The following is a 17,768-nucleotide window of genomic DNA, read 5'->3' as shown; positions in this document are numbered from 1 at the left end:
CGGCTTTTCATTTTTTTTTTTTTTTTTTTTTAAATTTTTTTTTTCAACGTTTTTATTTATTTTTGGGACAGAGAGAGACAGAGCATGAACGGGGGAGGGGCAGAGAGAGAGGGAGACACAGAATCAGAAACAGGCTCCAGGCTCTGAGCCATCAGCCCAGAGCCCGACGCGGGGCTCGAACTCACGAGCCGTGAGATCGTGACCTGGCTGAAGTCGGACGCTCAACCGACTGCGCCACCCAGGCGCCCCGACGGCTTTTCATTTTTAAACAAGGCCTCCGTGCACTTCTTATGTGTACCTTGGTATGTGTGCATGTATGAGTGTTTCCACGGGGTAGACTCCTTGAAGGGTCCAGCTGCTAGAGCAAGTATGCAGTTATTTCTTACATTTGAAATACGCCACCAGAGTGCCTACCAAAAACCAAGACTTCACCAGTTCACCTCCTCCTGGTAGATACGCGTTCACCCGTGCGAATACGGGTGAAGACCAATATTATCAAATATTTTAATTTTTTTCTAGTTTCCTGCATAAAAAAAAAATCACATAGTGTTTTAATCTGCATTGATTTTGTACAGTTCTAAATGAATTCAGTTCAGAAATCAAAACGCAATCGATTTCATTAATTAATGCAATTAATTTCATTAATTAATGCAATTATTTTCATTCATTAATTAATGCCGTTAATTTCATTTGTGGAAGATGGAATGTTTTGCAGTATCAAGCTGTCTGATGCTGGACTTTGATATGCTCTTTATTTCCCCAAGTATCATTCCGTTATACCCTTTGGTAATGATGTTTAGTGTTCTTAAAGTGTACTATATATATTACTCACTGCTTGTAGCTAGATATTTAATGTTTGTGTTGATCTAGCAGGTGAGATATGTTATCAATATATTTTATTGCAGATTACAGCTATTCCTGAATTCCTTTTGCTGGCAGGCACCTACACGGACACTCTTGTTTAACATCCCAATATTCTCCGGAAGGTATTACTGCCCCGTTGCACGGAATAGGACACCGAGGCCCTTTTACGTGACATGGGTATTCTAGTTTATGCTGGAAGAGAGACTCAGAGCTGACGTGAAAGTCCTTTGTGAAAGTCCTCCCCGCCATGGTTTTCATAATCCCACACCCTCTCGGGTCTCTGTCCCTCCTTCTCTGGGCTGTGTCTCGCTGGCCCTTTTCCGTCCCTCCCGCACAGGGGGTCCTGGACACCAGTTCCTATAAAGGGCTTCTTGACATGCAGAGCTTGATCCCCGCAGCTCTGTCCCCAGCTTGACTTGCATCACACAAGCGAAGTGACCCAGCACCTCCTCCCTAAAAGTAGACACACCTGCCCAGCTTCTCTGCCGGCTGGTGCCACCACCCCCCACCCACCCATCGGGACCACAGATGGAGGGCTTGGAGCATTCTTCTCCCCAGTCAGGGCCTGTCGATTATTTAGTTTAAATGAGTCTGGGCTTGTCACTTCTGTTCCATGGGCCCTGGTGCTGTGCCCTGCTGACTCACGGGGGCCGTGACCCAGTGCCAGGGAGCACGGCGCCTGAGCGTGTGAGCTCCCAGCCAGGACACCAGGGCATCACGCCGGTGGAATGTCAAAAGTTGTGTGAACACAGGCAAGCCACTTAATCTCTGTTCCTCACTTTTCTCATCTGCCTCGTGAGGTCGTTGTGAGAACAAAGTGGGTCAAAATGCAGGATGTTTAGAGCAGTGGTGGTTCTTCCTAGGCTTGTAATAGCTGTTGGCTCTGATTAGGATTAGTATGCATACCCAGATGTCTCTGTGTCTAAATTTCCACTTTTTTATGACAACTGTCACATTGGATTAGGGGTGCACCCTACTTCAGCCTGACCTCATCTTTTTAAAATTATTTTTTAAGTTTTATTTATTTATTTTGGGAGAGAGAGACAGAGAGACAAAGAGAGTGCATGAGCGGGGGAGGGGCCGGGTGAGGGAGAGAGAGAATCCCAAGCAGGCTCCGTGTTGTCAGTATGGAGCCTGATATGGGACTCAAACTTATGAACCGTGAGATCATGACCGGAGCCGAAATCAAGAGTCAGACACTTAACCAACTGAGCCACCCAGGCGCCCCTCAGTATGACCTCATCTTAACTAATTACACCTGTAACGAACCTATTTCCACATAAGGTCACATTCTGAGGTCTTGGGGGTTAGGACGTAAGTTCTGAATTCTGGAGGGGACACACGTCGACCCATAACACCGGGGTAGAAGTCGTACCTTAAGGGCCTCCTCCTTTCCCTTATATGTGGCTTTCAACATAGTTTTCTTTGAAGAATCCTTTTTATCAGGCCACCCAGTTGCTCAAGAAATAACTGCTGTTCCTTCCTGCTTGCCTCTGATTACAGCTTGGCCCCCACCCATCACGTCACAGAACAGACATACCTGAGACCCAGGTGAAGAGTTAGATTCTGTTCCAGTCTACATCTGGATTAAGAGAAAGTGATAACTTGAAGGTTACCATAGATTATATATATATATATTTTTTTTTTTTTCTGTTTCCACTTCTGTTTTAGTTAATGCTAATTCAAGTTTCAAACTAAAAGATGTGAGATACTCATTTAGAGGCTCATCTCGTTTCTAGCACCATATACTTAGAACTTAGATTTCAATCTTGTGCTTATTTCTTGGAGGCTGTTAGGAAAACGGCTCAGGACGAAGCTGTTTCATTACACAGTTGGCTGTCAATTGGAGGTGGCAGGCACAGCTGAGAAAAGTTTCATTGTGTTTTACTCTGCCACTTGGCATCTTATTAGAGGAACCATCTGTTCTTTTAATTACTATTAACTCAGTTCAGATTGCAATAGCAAAAGGAAAAAAAGAAAAAAAAACCCTAAGATATATTTCTGACTAAGTGAAAAATCAGATACGCTATAAAAAATCTTCCTGAAAATAGTGTCATCCCTACTGAAGATTTAACGGCCTGACTGCATAGGAAAAAGCCAGAAAGCATAATGCAGGAGGAATTAACATCAAAATCCGAAAATATGCTCATTTTCATATAAGAATATATTATGGTTTCTCCTAGAGGGGGGAAATACTGGTTTTTATGTATTATACATGAGGAAATTTCACGTTGAAACCTAGAAGGAGGTATTTCAGCTTGCTTTCTTGTTGCCCAGGCTTAAGAAGAGACATTCTGTATACACGTGGTGATAGACTGTTTGATCACCCATCTCTCGAACAAATATTTTCAGCTAGCATAGCTAGGCGCAGCTTGGTGTAATGGAGATGAAAAATTGAGCAAGACAAATCAAGTTTCTGCTACTATGGTTGGAGGAGAGAAAAGCTAAGCCAACCTTAAATTCACAAAAGGCAGCCTCACGTTGATGTGATAAAATCAAGTCCTATGAGCATGAGTGATGAGGGGTAAGTTAATGCGGGCTGGCATTGTTGGAAAGTTGATTTAGAAACTGAGGCCAGAAAGATAAGAAGGGGCCAGCCAGGTAGAGATACAGGCTCAGGGCCCTTCAGGTGGAGCGACTACGAGAATAGGGTGGCTGGTGCATGGTGGCAGAGGGAGAGAGGGGGTTGAATGGCTTTTGGAAATATGATCAAAGCCTGAAGCATTGTAGGCCACCATGAACAATTCGGTCTACTGGGACCTGGTCAACACGAAACCATCTACCCAATCTACTGCACTGCATGGCCATGGATGCTGAGTGGGGAGCAGGCTGAAAGGAGCAGGAATGGAAACCGAGAAGGTGGGGAGCCCCAGACTGGGGTGTTTAGCAGAGACAGGGAAGTGGACCATTCTGGAATTTATTTTAGAAGTCAGAACGGAAGGGCCTTGTATTAGATGAGACACGAGAGGTGAGGAATGGTTAATTTGGAAAACTTCAGAATATGCATCTTGTGTTTGGATACTGACAAATATACCGGCAAATATTCCTATTCAAATTACATTTTAATGATTATGGAGGAAGACCTTAAGCTTCCATGAACGTCCCAGTCCACTGCAAGAAGGATTTCTGAGCACAGTGTCTCTATTGCCCTCCCTCTCCCTACAGCCCCTCACTGGGACATAGGAAGTGACTCTGAGAGCCTTGTTCTGTTTCTCTGCACCTTGGCCTTACCCTGTGGTACATACAACCTGTCTCACAGGGGGTTGGGAAATGTTTTGCCTGTGGCGACACAGCTCCAAGTGGCAGAACTGTGACATAAAACTCAGCCATGTTGCTTCCACTTTGATGTTTTTCCTGATACATGAGGCTGCTTCACATAAGTTAGCAAATAAATGAACAATTGAATATTACGTTCATGTCCATGTGGGCTCTTCCCTGTCTGGCTCAGGCACGCCGATGGCCCTGGGCAGCTATGTGCATATCTTGTCGACTGACGACTGACCCATCAGAACAGAATAGCAAACATTACGCTTGCTTTTATAGATCCCCTACGTAATACATGGCTATCTGCTGGATGACGTCCTTGCGTTAATCTAAACTTCAACACTGGAACAGAGAGGATACTATTCACCATCTGTCTTTAATAGACAAAGTTTAAAGAGGCTGAGTGTCTCGTCTGAGGTCACACAGCTGGAAAGTGACTTGGACAGGTCTGGAATTCAGATCCACTGGATTCGGCACTCCAGCTTTTTTTTTTTTTTTCTCCACGATGAGAAGTCTTTCCAGGGGGTCAGCTTGTTTTACCTGGTACCAAGGAAAAGATCTTTTAACTTGATTCTTTATAAGAATGAGAAAAAAAAAATGGCTGAGTAGACTGAACACGCAGGTTGGTAAAGGATGCTTGGACATATAATGTTAATTATTTATGTCTGAGTAATCCGCAAGGATATGTAACAATACATAGGTCAGGTAATAATACACATTTCCTCCCTGGGTATTATTGATAGTTACCTTCATGAAGGTGAGACGGGTTTCCCGATTACACTTCTCTCTCCCATCCTGTTTTCTCACCTCGTTGCCATGTGTCCAACCCTAAGACTGAAATCTCTTTCGATCGTAAGCGCCCTGAAGACAGGGGCCGTGTCTCCCTCCATCTGGGACTCCCAGAGCCCAGGAGAGTGCTGGCACGAAGAACGGTGGACCATTCGGCTCCGGTCTTCCTAGAATCAGCTTGTATACGCTTTCTTCCGGAGGTCACGTATGCCTGCTTTCTGCAGCTCAGATCTTCAGCTACCCATAGTTGGACCGATGGGTTTCTAGAACCGTTGCTGTTTTACTTTCTGCCTCTGATGCGTTCACATAGAAAGCTCAAGAAGGCATTGTGTCTGAACCTCAGGAGCCGGTGCTGTCCGAGCCTACTCCGCCGTTCAGCACAGCAGCAGTGCGAGGAGTGTGGCTGTGGACTTACACCCTGAGTGTTCCTACAACACTCCCAGTTGGTGTAGACATCCCACTTTCCTTGCTAGTCTTGTCTCTGGATAGAAATATCCTGCCAGGTGCTGTGCTGAGCTCGCGCAACTGGTACGAGGCTGTGGGTGTATGTTCACGGCGCTAACGTACAAGCTCATGTCAATAACGTTGGAGAACCGCACCAGCACTTACTCGTGACCCATTAACTCTTAGTTTCTTCCAAGTTCTAACAGCTGGGCTATGTCTGGTTTCTACCTTTCAGCGTACTGAATGCATCACTTTGTGAACGTATTGACGAGGATATTGACGGCAGAGAGAAGTAATGATTCTCAGTTTGCCCGGTTGCAAAGGAAGGAGCAGATAAACCATTAGAACGAGGGGCTTAAACATCTGGGAACCGGTTAGTGCATGTTGAGAAGTCAAGAGAGCTACTGAGACCCCCCTCTAATAACTCAGCAGCGCCCCTCCATAATTGATGTCCACAGTGGCGATCTGGAATCCAAAACTCATTCACTATTGTTCAGTTGACCGACTGATTCGCGATGCGTTTGACGTGACAAAAAGTATGCGCTATGTTTTAGAAATGTCTTAATCTAAAGCGCCAATAGCTTTCCAAGGGAGAGAAAACTACCTACAAAATTTTGGCTTTGCACAGTTGTATGCTACAGGACAGATGTGAGTAGTAAAGGGGTGTGTGTGTGTGTGTGTGTGTGCGTGGATGAGACAGAGACAGAGACAGAGAGTTTGTGTGTGTGTGTGTGTGTGTGTGTGTGTGTGTGTGTGTGTGTAGTTTATGGACATCAGCATTTTGTATCTTGCTGTTGGAATATTTTAATAGAAGCACATTCTTCAATCCCATTTAGGGATGTGAATGAACCATTTATACTGTATGACCCAGAAGGCTCTGATGACGTAAGGCAGGAAGCGGTGTGCCTTGGCAAGTGAGAGAGCAGTTACGATTTCTTATCACCATGGAGACAAGACATCTGGGGCTCCAAAGACTCTGTGTGCTGCCCCTGAAAATGCCATGCATCTTGGGAGTTCTGACTGTACCCCAGGACCCTGGGTCTTCAGGGCCTCTCTCTTAGTCAAAGGCTCCTGTTCTTTGTCTTTATTTTGTTTTAAAATGTCGATGGCCTTTGAAATGGGTTTCGATGAGAAATGAGGGGCGAGAAGGAGATGGTTCAAATGACGTACAGTAATTAAGTCAATTCCCTCTTCTTGCGAACGTCTCAGGAAGGTTCAATACAAACAAGGTTCAAGTTCTTCTGAAACAGCACGTCTGAACAGTCTTCTTTAGCATGCTAAGTGAGTAAAAAAAAAAAGTGAGATATTACAGGAGCGAGTGAGTGATTAAATTAAATGTGCCTGGAGAATGGAGCCCTGTCAGGAGTCAGCAGAGTAATGAATGTACACTGCTGTGCGGCTCTTCCGCATTTTCCGGCACTCCTGAGCTGTGCTACCCAGAGTGCTCCCACTTACGTTTTACCACCGCTGATGGCCTGCCAATTCTAATGAAAATACCCTGTGTCAGAAAGGCGACGGGAATTATGTACATGAGCTTTTGGTTCCTCTTTTCTGTCCACTGCTCAGTACTTAAAAGAGGCTCGATATTAAAACATTATGTAAGTATGCAAAATCTATTGCAAGAAAAACGTTTCGGCTATACACAATGTCTCTTGGCAAGGAATGCTGGTGTGCGATGACATAGGAAAAGTGGTAAAATGTATTTTTAGCTGCTTTCCCTGGGGAGAGGGGAGGATAAGGCAAAAATATCTAGAATGCAGAGCATTTGATTTTCTAGCTATTCTAATACATAGCGTATTGGTGGTATATTTTAAAATATGTAACTAAATAAAATTGTTTAAAAAGTGAATTTTTTACTTAAAGATTTCTATAGTGTTTTTTCGGTTAATTTGTGTCCTTTCATTTATTTTTATTTATTTTTTTTAATGTTTATTTATTTTTTGAGAGACAGAGAGAGGCAGAGTGTGAGCGGGGGAGGGGCAGAGAGAGAGGGAGACACAGAATCTGAAACAGGCTCCAGGCTCTGAGCTGTCAGCACAGAGCCCGACGCGGGGCTCGAACTCAAGCGCTGTGAGATCAGGACCTGAGCCGAAGTCGGACGCCCAACCGACTGAGCCACCCGGGTGGCCCCAATTTGTGTCCTTGTAAAAAGCTTATTCTAGATTGGTATTTCTTTCATGATTTTTTTTTTCTTACCCACACCCTTTTGAATTGCTCTTTCTTGCACAAGAAATCATAAACCATTTTTATTTTATGTGAACAACTGATCGATGGATAAAGTGTAGTCCTTATAAGAAAGGGTTGTGGGCATTATGTTCAGAACTTAAATATTGGAGACTTAAAACTATTGAAGTCAAGACTCTTGGTCAATTCTGATTAAAGTAAACTAAAGGAAGTTTCAAATGAACATAGGACAACAAACAATAAAAGAAGGTGATTTTTTGGCATTTTTAGTCTTTTCCCAAAGATACAAGATCACATTATCCCCCAAGTAGCCTTGCATCCAGTGGTGGAATATTCCATAGGAGGGTCTAACAGTGGCAGGGGAGTGGTATCCTCAGTCATTCCCCATGGGGGTGCCACAGCTCACTCTGGGGTTTACTGCTTTGCCCTTATTTGGCTTATCATCAGATTATAATTGAACAGTAAAAATTGTCTCCAGGTATTTACATTTTCAAAGGGAAAATTATCTGTATCCTTCTTAAAGCAGCACTGACATTTGATCTCTTAATGTGGATGGTTCGGTACAGGTAGAGCTGTACAGACAAACGTCTAGGGATGTAAAGAGTGCCCCCGATGAAAAGTAGGGATTGGTCATTGTTGGGGTAGCAGTTAAGTAACCCCAGAGTTTTCCAAGACACTGATTACAGGAGGAATTGGTCTTAGTCTTAGAATCAAGCATCAGGTGTTGGCTGTTATTATGAGCAGGTTAAGATGGTCCTTCCTGGGAAGTTTCCACAAACTTTATATTTTATGTATTATTGATTTATAATCTAAATCAATATTTAGATTTATTTTTAGGATTATTAAGATTATTTCAATATTTTAGATTTATTTAGGTTTATTATTTTTTTAAGTTTTATTTATTTATTTTTGAGAGAGACAGAGAGAGTGAGTGGGGGAGGGGCAGAGAGAGAGGGAGAGAGAGAGACAGAGAGAGAGAGAGAGAGAGAGAGAGAGAATATCCCAAGCAGGCAGGCTCTGCACTGTCAGCATGGAGCCCGATGTGGGGCTGCAACTCACACGCCCTGAGATCATGACCTGAGCCGAAACTAAGAGTCGGACTCTTAACCGACTGAGCCACCCAGGTGCCCCTATAATCTAACATTTATAATTTATATATTTATTGATTTATAATATAACATTTGTGTGTTTAATTGAAACACTTCAACCAGAGACAGAAGTTCATACATATATGAGGTAGAAATTTACTAGAGAAAGTTAATACTCCTTTGATGTGTCACATTCTAAGAGAAAAGTGGTCAGCAAGGAAAATCTGCTAAATTAGCTCCACAGCAATTATATGCCGGGTCTGTTGCTCAAAATATAAATATGTGTGGGACGCCTGGGGGGCTCAGTCGGTTAAGCATCTGACTTCGGCTCAGGCCATGATCTCACGGCTTATGGGTTCGAGCCCCACATCAGGCTCTGTCCTGACAGCTTGGAGCCTGGAGCCCGCTTTGGATTCTGTGTCTCCCTCTCTCTCTGCTCCCCACCCCGCTGCCCCCCCCACCACTTGAACTCTGTGTCTGTCTCTCTCTCAAAAATAAATACACATTAAAAAATTCTTTAAAAAAAAGATAAACATTTGACCTAAAAACTTAATTCATGAGATGTAATTTTCTAAGCATATATTTAACGTTTAGCATACTTACTAAAAACTCCTAATTTAGGGTAATTGAAAAGTTAAAATAGCTTGGACCCTTAAGGTAACCGACACACTCCTGTCATTAGCCTTTGTTTCAGGTTCTTTCAGTTGCGGGGTGGGGGTTTGAAAAAATTCCACGTCTTTGTTTATGTGGTTGGCTTGCTTTTGTTCTATGTTAATTGCGTAATCATTCTCTTCTATTTCAGGATCTAGATTTCTCATCACATCCACGGGAGCCTTGTATATTAAAGATGTACAGAATGAAGATGGGTTGTATAACTACCGCTGTATCACGCGGCATAGATACACCGGGGAGACCAGGCAGAGTAACAGCGCTAGACTGTTTGTATCAGGTAAACACCCATCCAGCCCGTGTTTCCTGTTTCCATTACACCTTTGTTAGTGCTCTGAGCTAAGTCAACCGAACTTGTAGGACTCATGACTCAAACAAAGGCTTCTTTTGTTTTTTCTTCCAAAACAGTTTAGCAACCAAAGGTTTGCCAATGCTGAACGCTACAAATATAGGTATTCTGAGGGAAGTCATCTCGGGTTTTCCAAAATTCCACACTCCTTTGAGCCAACATGGCTTCTGTTTTGAAGGGAACGCCTCCTTGCCCTGGGTGTGTGTGTTCCGTCCAGCAGCACCTTGAGGCTGCCTATGACACAGAGCTCCGAGGGAGAAGAGCGGGGACCCAGGGACACACCTCTTGTTCCCCATATTCCGTCTAACAATACTGGGGAAACTGCCCACATCTCAAGTTAAAGGGCTAGACGCTCCCTCCCACTTCCTGCCAGGATTATTGTCCAACGGAGGAAACCCGAGGGCAGTTGATTCCACTCTTGTAAATACGCCAGCTTTGTGCCTTCCTTTATGGGATTTATACTTGGAGAAAATACCAGCTGCTTGCATCATCGTCACAACTGGCTCGTCGCTGGCCCACCTGTCCCACAAGTAAGCAATCCGCTCACGTGGCGATATGCCAGCTCTTCACGGAGCGGTTTGGAATGTGAGATGTCCCTCTTGGTCCTAGAAATGTAGCGTGGAGTATGTGACATTTGCCCTTGCGGCTTGAGAAGGTAAAACCGTTCCCCGAAGTGACCCTCTTTAACCTATTTGTAGTGATACTTGTTTGAGGGAGAAGTGATGGAAAGCTGTTGACCGTTGGGGTAATGAAAAACATCTTGCCCGAACACCCTCTTACTGCGCTTCTTCTCTATTTTGGTTCCTGTTCCACGTTCACATCCTTACGATAGCCAGAGCCCATGCTCGCTCTCAGGGGCTGTGCAAACACAAGTCAGAATTCAGCCATCTCCCCTCTGCACAGGGAGACATTTTTTCTTTACCTGTTGACATGGAAAAGAGATTTATTTTATCCCTTGTTTCATAGTGCTGTGTTTTTGTCTCTGTAAGGGCAAGACGATCAGTACACTAAAATTACACTGCGTTAAAAAGAAAGAAAACCTGGAAAAAAGCGAATGAGAAAGCGAATGGCATCTGTGATCGTAGTCCATGGTGGCTTTAATGACAGCACAGTGTTCTACTGGCTCAGAATATCCTAGGAAAGGTCTTGTGTGCAGTGAGGAGAACATGGTAACAGTATTGGGACAAGAAAGGAGAAGGATGGAGGGGTGGATCTGGGTACAAGATTAAATTGAGTTTTAGCAAAAGAAGCAATACACATTTCTCCATCCAAAAAAAGTGAATTAAGTGATGAGAATCTGGGAGCCCATCTTTCTTGGAAGAGAAGACTGAAAAAAAATCTGAAAAAAAGAGAAAACCAGCAAAAAGAAAAGAGAGAGAGAGAGAGAGAGAGAGAGAGAGAGAATCCTGAAAGGTGGAATTGTTTATCTCTACTCTAAATTATTAAGTACTTATTTTCAAATTCGACTCTCAGGGATCAGGAGGCAGATTTACTTTTCTTAATCCCAAGTTTGTTATTGTTGTTGTTTTGTTTCATTTCATAGAACATTCTGCTGATGCTTTAAACATTGACAGCAGGGCCCATGACCATTTGGTCACCATGGAAGTGAGGGGGTCCATGAGGCTGTCCAGCGAGCATTTGTGACGGGAAGTGAGGCGCTTCTGGGCACAATCTGTGGGGAAATGTCCCACACTAAGACACTGAGCATTTGGGGTTAGAGGTGTAGCTGTGGGGTCAACTGAGTCAAGTGTCATGGAAAGGCACTTGAGAGAGTCTACTGTGTGTGGAACATAACTGTTAGGACTTTTGTCATAGAAACATTAATAACACAGTTGAGGGGGGGAAATTGTTAATGCTAGAAAATGAGACCATGAGCGCTGAGTGAGGATGACTATTCTAGAAATCTAAGCCCTGGGGGAGCCTGGGTGGCTCAGTTGGTTAAGCATCCGACTCTCCATTTCAGCTCAGGTTATAATCTCACAGTCGTGGGATTGAGCCCTGCATCAGGCTCTGCACTGACCGTATGGAGCCTGCTTGGTATATTTTCTCTCTCTCTCTCTCTGTCTCTCTCTCTCTCTCTGTCTCTCTGTCTCTCTCTCTCTCTCTGTCTCTCTCTCTCTCTGTCTCTCTCTCCCCAAAATAAATAAACTTTTAAAAGATGTTTATTTATTCTGGGGAGAGAGAGAATGTAAGCAGGGGAGGGTCAGAGAGAAATGGAGAGAGAGAGAGACTTCCAAGGAGATTCTGCAGTGTCAGCACAGAGCCCAATGCAGGGCTCAAACCCACAAACCGTGAGATCATGATCTGAGCCAAAAACCGAGAGCCTGACACTTTACCGCCTGAGCCACCCAGGGGGCTCCAATAAATAAACATTTCTTTAAAAAAGAAATATTAGCTCTGAAGGAAAAAGAAAAATCAATTTTACTTTAGATTTAAATGCATTTAAAAATGCACACATGGGGTTTGGGTCATGTGGGTAGCAAGGTTTTTAATGATCTCAAACTCACCCTGAAACTAAAACGGACGGACTATGATGACAGAGGAAAAAGCACGTGGATGAGACCTTCGGCAGCACCCAGTGGAACGTGGACATGAGTGGGTGTGGATGAAGTGCGGACAGCAGTAGGGGCACGGGAACAAAGCAGTGTCACAGAAGTGGCAGGAGGCGAGGGGGCAAGACCTGCGAGGACTCCACAGTCGCAGATGGGCAAAATAGTCAGCAAATACTTCTCTCCAAAGCAGAGGGCCAGCCCTTGGGTGGGCCCCTGGGGCAATGGGTGTAGGAGTATTTACGGCATTCAGATAGACCTACCCGAGTTTTGAGTTTGGAAGACGAGTGTGGAAGGACCATGAGAGTAGTCTGTGGTGATTGCATCGCTCAGTGGTGGCCCAGCTCCTTGAAGACCTCACAGGTGTTCATTCAGCAAATACTCCTTTCAGAAGAACAGGAAGTCACCCTGATGGAAACTGCTGGGTTTAGCAGTAAAATGGAGTCAGAGTGACTCAGCATTACTAAAGGTGACAGAGAGAGAAGGCTCAGGGGAAGGCCTGGAGGAAGCCCATCCTCTAAAATACTATAATGGGGTACTCTCTAGACCCTAGTGTCCTTTAAAGATCCCCAAAAAAAGGGACCATGGCTCCTTAGAAGAATGGTGGATTGCAGTGTCTGGGACAGGAAATGGATAAGATGAACCTGAAACATTAAGATTGTCAAAACGAGACAGGGGACATCTTCTGAAGGCGTTCTCGTTGGCCCAAAGTGTGATGAGTTGAATTTCAGAAATAACCGATGGCACGTGATTGGTGACCATTAGACATTTGAAAATCTTTTGAGTTCATTACGAATACGCACACGTACATATATATGCAGTAAAACCTTGGTTTGCAAGCATAATTTGTTCTGGAAACATGGTTGTAATCCAAAGCACTTGTATCTGAAAGCAAATTTCCCCATAAGAAGTGCTGGAGTCTCAGATGATTCGTTCCACAACCCAAAAATATTCATATAAAAATGATTACAGGGCTGTACTATAATACAAAATAATAAAGACAATATAAAATAGGGGCGCCCAGGTGGCTCAGTCGGTTAAGCGTCTTGACTCTTCATTTCAGGTCAGGTCATGATCTTGTGGTTTGTGAGTTCCAGCTCCTCATCGGGCTCCGTGCAGGTAGCGTGGAGCCTGCTTGGGATTCTCTGTCTCCTTCTCTCTCTGCCCCTTCCCCCCTCATGCTCTCTCTCTCTCAAAAATAAATAAATAAACATTAAAAATATATTTTAAAAAAAGGAAATACAAAATATAAAGAAAAATAAACAAATTAACCTACACTTACCTTTGAAAACCTTCATGGCTGGTGTGAGGGAGACAAGAGAAAGGAAGTTTATTGTGTAGGACGACTTTCACTATCACTAACAGAATCACTGCTGCCTATTAGCTCAATGGAATCTTTTTCTTTTTGTGCAACTTTAACAAGGAACCTATCCAATGACACTTGCTTTTGCTTCCTTTTGAGGATTTCGCAGAAATGTGACATTGCATTGTCGTTAAACAGATTCATTGCTTGCACTGCTACAGCCTTGCTTGGGTGGTGCTTTTCTACAAAATCTTGCACTGTTTCCCACATTTTACACATCTCCCTGATCTCATCTGAACTGAGGGATTCCTCTGCCTTTTTCTCCTCCTCTGCAGATGAGATGCAGACATAGACTTCTTACAAAATCTTGCAATTTTGGCCACTCACATACCTCACTCATACTTCTTGATCGTTTCCTTCTTAACTTCCACCGTAATCATCTCCTTCTTGTTACCCCTTTTCTTTTCAACCTTTGTTTGCATGGGGGCCATTGTATATGCTCACACACATGTTGACTACAGTACAGTATTCATAAACTTGTTATATGCTGTATTTAATGTAACTGGCAATAAGGCAGCAGAGGAAAGGGTCTATATCTGCAGGCAACCTGAGCTAGAATGAAGCAAAACATCCCTAGCTTACTCTTGTACGGAAAAGTAAAGGGCTGTCCAGAGGTGCTTTGAAGTGATAAAAAATACACCAGTGCCAGTTGTGGGCACCTTCCAACGTTCTGAAAAATCACTGATTTCTGCCAAGCACCACGGCCTAAAGTCAAGCATCTGAGCATGGGAGACGATCACCCACAATCCTGCAGAGAGAGACAGAGAGACAGAGAGAGAGAGAGAGAAGAAGAAGGAGGAGGAGGAGGAGGAGGAGGAGGAGGAGGAGGGAAGAACCATTGGCTCAGTTGTGATCACGTGACATTCGGCATCACCTACTGCTCGTATTACAAACATCGCTCATTTATCAAGTTAAAGTTTATTAGAAATATTTGCTCATCTTGCAGAATACTTGCAGAACAAGTTACAATCCATGGTTTTACTGTACTTGCATACTTAAGTTCATATATATACTTAGATACATGCACCCATATCTATTTAATGACAACAAAAGCAGCAATAGGAATCTCATTGGTCTACACAGAGGAAATTAGGGCATCACCACTTGGTTTTGGTAAGTGGTAGTTTAAAGAGAATCACAATTCTCCTGTCTTACCTATGACTACTGTATTTCAAAATGACCAAAGAATCCTAGTTCAGGAAGGATAGTTCTTATCTGCCGAATAATCACATCTACTGAAGTTGAAGGAAATATGACAATTAGAAAATCATTTAAACCCTTAATGAAATAGTCCAGACAAACTTTATTACCTGAACTTGCTGATGAACTTAGCATGACCGAAGATGAGAAAGCCACACATGATATGGGTGCAAAGAGAGAGAGGTTGGGTGGCACACGGGTGGCTCAGTCGGTTAAGCATCTGGCTCTTCACTTGGGCTCAAGTCATGATCTCACAGTTTGTGGGTTCGAGACTCACACCGGGCTCTGTGCAACAGCGTAGAGACTGCTTTGGATTCTCTGTCTCTCGCTCTCTCTCTCTGTCTCTCTCTCTCTCAAAATAAATTTAAAACAAAAGAAATAAAGAGGCTGAACCTGATCTAATCATATCATTAGAACTTAATTCCAGTTTATGAGGAAAATGGCCACAGAGGAACCCATTGAAAATTCAGAATTTGGGATTTGCTGCAAAACAGCCCACTGGCTTCTTCAGTAAGTTGAAGACATGAGAGAGAAAAGAAGGAGGACCTTCTCTGGATTAAAAGAGAATCAAGAGACATAGCTGTTAACCATAGAACAATCCAGACTTAATCAGATCAATTGTAAATAATAATAATAGTTAATAATGGTGTGTTTTTAGCCCCTTGGGTAAAAATGAATTTGGAATAGAGACTAATGGTACCAAGAGGTTATTATTACTATTGTGTGTTACCGACATTGTGGTTTTATGAGAAAACTTGTGTTTTTATTAGAGAAACATACTAATGATATAGTGATAAGATGACAGACGTTCTATGATTTGACTCAGTGTGTCTACACCAAAAGCAAAGACTATAAAGATGTAAACAGATAGATGATAAAAAAATTTTTTTGCTGCCTCTTGTGTCTGGGTGATGAATATGTTGGATGCATTATATTATTTTTTTCTAATTTTGTGTGAGTTTGCAAATTTTTGCGATAACTGGTTTTTAAAATGTAGATATACAGTTTGAAGACAAGGGGATGAAAATTAAATACGATGCTGTTTGTACTAATTTTATACATGAGCAAATATCCCTCCAAGAGCCTGTCACAAGGGTTGCTTAAATTGTATACTTAAAATACAGAAGAAATGCCCCACTCCTTTTTTGTAGTTTTATTGAGATTTAATTTACCATCCCTAAAATTCACCCACATTAACTACACAATTCATTGATTTTAGTAAATACAGAAAGCTGTGCAACCATGGCTGTCATCCAATTTTAGAACATTTCCGCCACCCAGAAAAATCCCTGGGGCCCATTTGAAGTCAATTCTAATTCCCATCTCCAGCTCCGGGCAACCAGTAATCTACTGCTTGTCTCTATAGATTTGTGTTTTCTGTATATTTCATATAAATTGTATCTTACAATTGTGGCTTTATATCAGGCTTCATTCACGTAGCATGATCTTTTAAGGTCCATCCGTGTTGTAAGATGTATCCGTAGGTCACTCTTTTTTATGGCTAACTAATAGTCCATTGTATGTATATACACATCTCATTCATCCCTTCACTGATGGCCATTTGGGTTGTTTCCACTTATTGGCTATTATGAATCCTGCCTGAGGATTCTAGTTTTTTCTCTACTTCCACTTGAGCCCTTGTTCTTGTTTGTGGTTTTTTATTAGAGCCATCCTAGTGGGTATGAAGCAGTATAAACACTGTAGTTTTTTTTTTTAATATAATTCTAATGTGTATTATTGCCCCAGTGGCTAATGTTACGGAGCATCTTTCCATGTGCTTATTAGTCATTTGTGTGTCCCCTTTGGTGATTTACCTATTCAAATCTTTTGCCCATTTTTTGAGTGAGTTGTTTCTTCTTATCATAGAGATGTCAGGGTTCTTTATATTTTTTGCAGATAAGTCCTTAATCAGAAATACTACTTGCAAATATGTTCTTCTAATAGGTTGCTCCTTATTGTTTTCTTAATGGTATCTTGGAAAATATAAAATATTTTAATTTTCATGATGTTTAATGTATTGATTTTTTTTTTTTTTTTTTTTTGCCCCTGGTGTTTTTGGTGTTGTATCTAAGAACTCTGCCAGACCCAAGGTCATGAAGATTTGTTTTAGCTCAAACGTTTAGATCTATCACCCACTTTGAGTTAATTTTTGTAGGTGTTGTGAGGTAAGACTTCTAAATTCTTCTTTTTGAAATGGATATCCAATTTTCCCATCCCTTCTTTTTAAAAAGTCATTAGAATTATACAATGCTATCTTAAAATTTCTATCAATGATTAGTTTCAGAATTATAAAATTTAAGTGAAATAATTGGGTATTGCTTTTTTGTGACTAGTGTTAGAAGTGGCAGCTTTTGGGGCGCCTGGGTGGCTCAGTTGGTTAGCCTCCAACTTCGGCTCAGGTCATGATCTCACAGCTTGTGAGTTCAAGCCCCATGTGAGGCTCTGTGCTGACAGCTCAGAGCCTGGAGCCTGCTTCAGATTCTGTCTCCCTCTCTCTCTCTCTGCTCCTTCCCCACTCACACTCTGTCTCTCAAAAATAAATAAACATTAGAAAATGTAAAAAAGAAAATAAAAAGGAAAGAAAGAAAGGAAAAGAAGTGACACCTCTTGTTTCCTGGGTTGTGAGCTTCTCCTTTGGAAAAACTTCTAACCCCTCCGACCAAAGAAGTGACACCTTCTTTGTGTCACCTTCTCCAGCACCAACACTACATCCCACTCTAAACAGAGCAACAGATTTTATAACTCTGTAGTCCATAAGAAAGTAACTTGCTCTTCAACACTCTTCCAAATCTGTCTGTAACTTCCATCAGGAGGGTATTGAAGCAATAAGGCCTCTGCTGGCAAGGGCTCCTTGCTGTTGTGGGCCTCTTAGGTCTATAATCCCTCTGGAGCCCATACCCAAACAGTGTAGGAAATGTGAGTGTAAGTAATTATGGGCTATGGAATTTTTCAGTTACGGTGGGTGAACCACAAAAGAGTCCTAGAAACTCAGTCGGTCACATATC

At 42.6% G+C, this 17,768-nt stretch overlaps 1 protein-coding gene across 1 annotated transcript in view; it reads left to right on the top strand.

Annotated features, from left to right (window-relative positions):
• Positions 1-17,768, top strand: part of DSCAM (DS cell adhesion molecule) — a 759,677-nt gene that overhangs the window by 440,476 nt on the left and 301,433 nt on the right. The window contains exon 4 of the mRNA XM_086676008.1: positions 9,436-9,582. Within this exon, the coding sequence (XP_086532134.1) occupies positions 9,436-9,582 (147 nt within the window). The remainder of the gene's footprint in view (positions 1-9,435; positions 9,583-17,768) is intronic.

The sequence above is a fragment of the Puma concolor genome, chromosome C2 (assembly GCF_028749965.1).
Source record: "Puma concolor isolate L17-30 chromosome C2, mPumCon1.1.hap2, whole genome shotgun sequence".
NCBI classification, from domain to species: Eukaryota; Metazoa; Chordata; class Mammalia; order Carnivora; family Felidae; genus Puma; species Puma concolor.
Note: the sequence above shows the minus strand (reverse complement) of the source record. Positions and strands in the feature narration are given on the sequence as shown.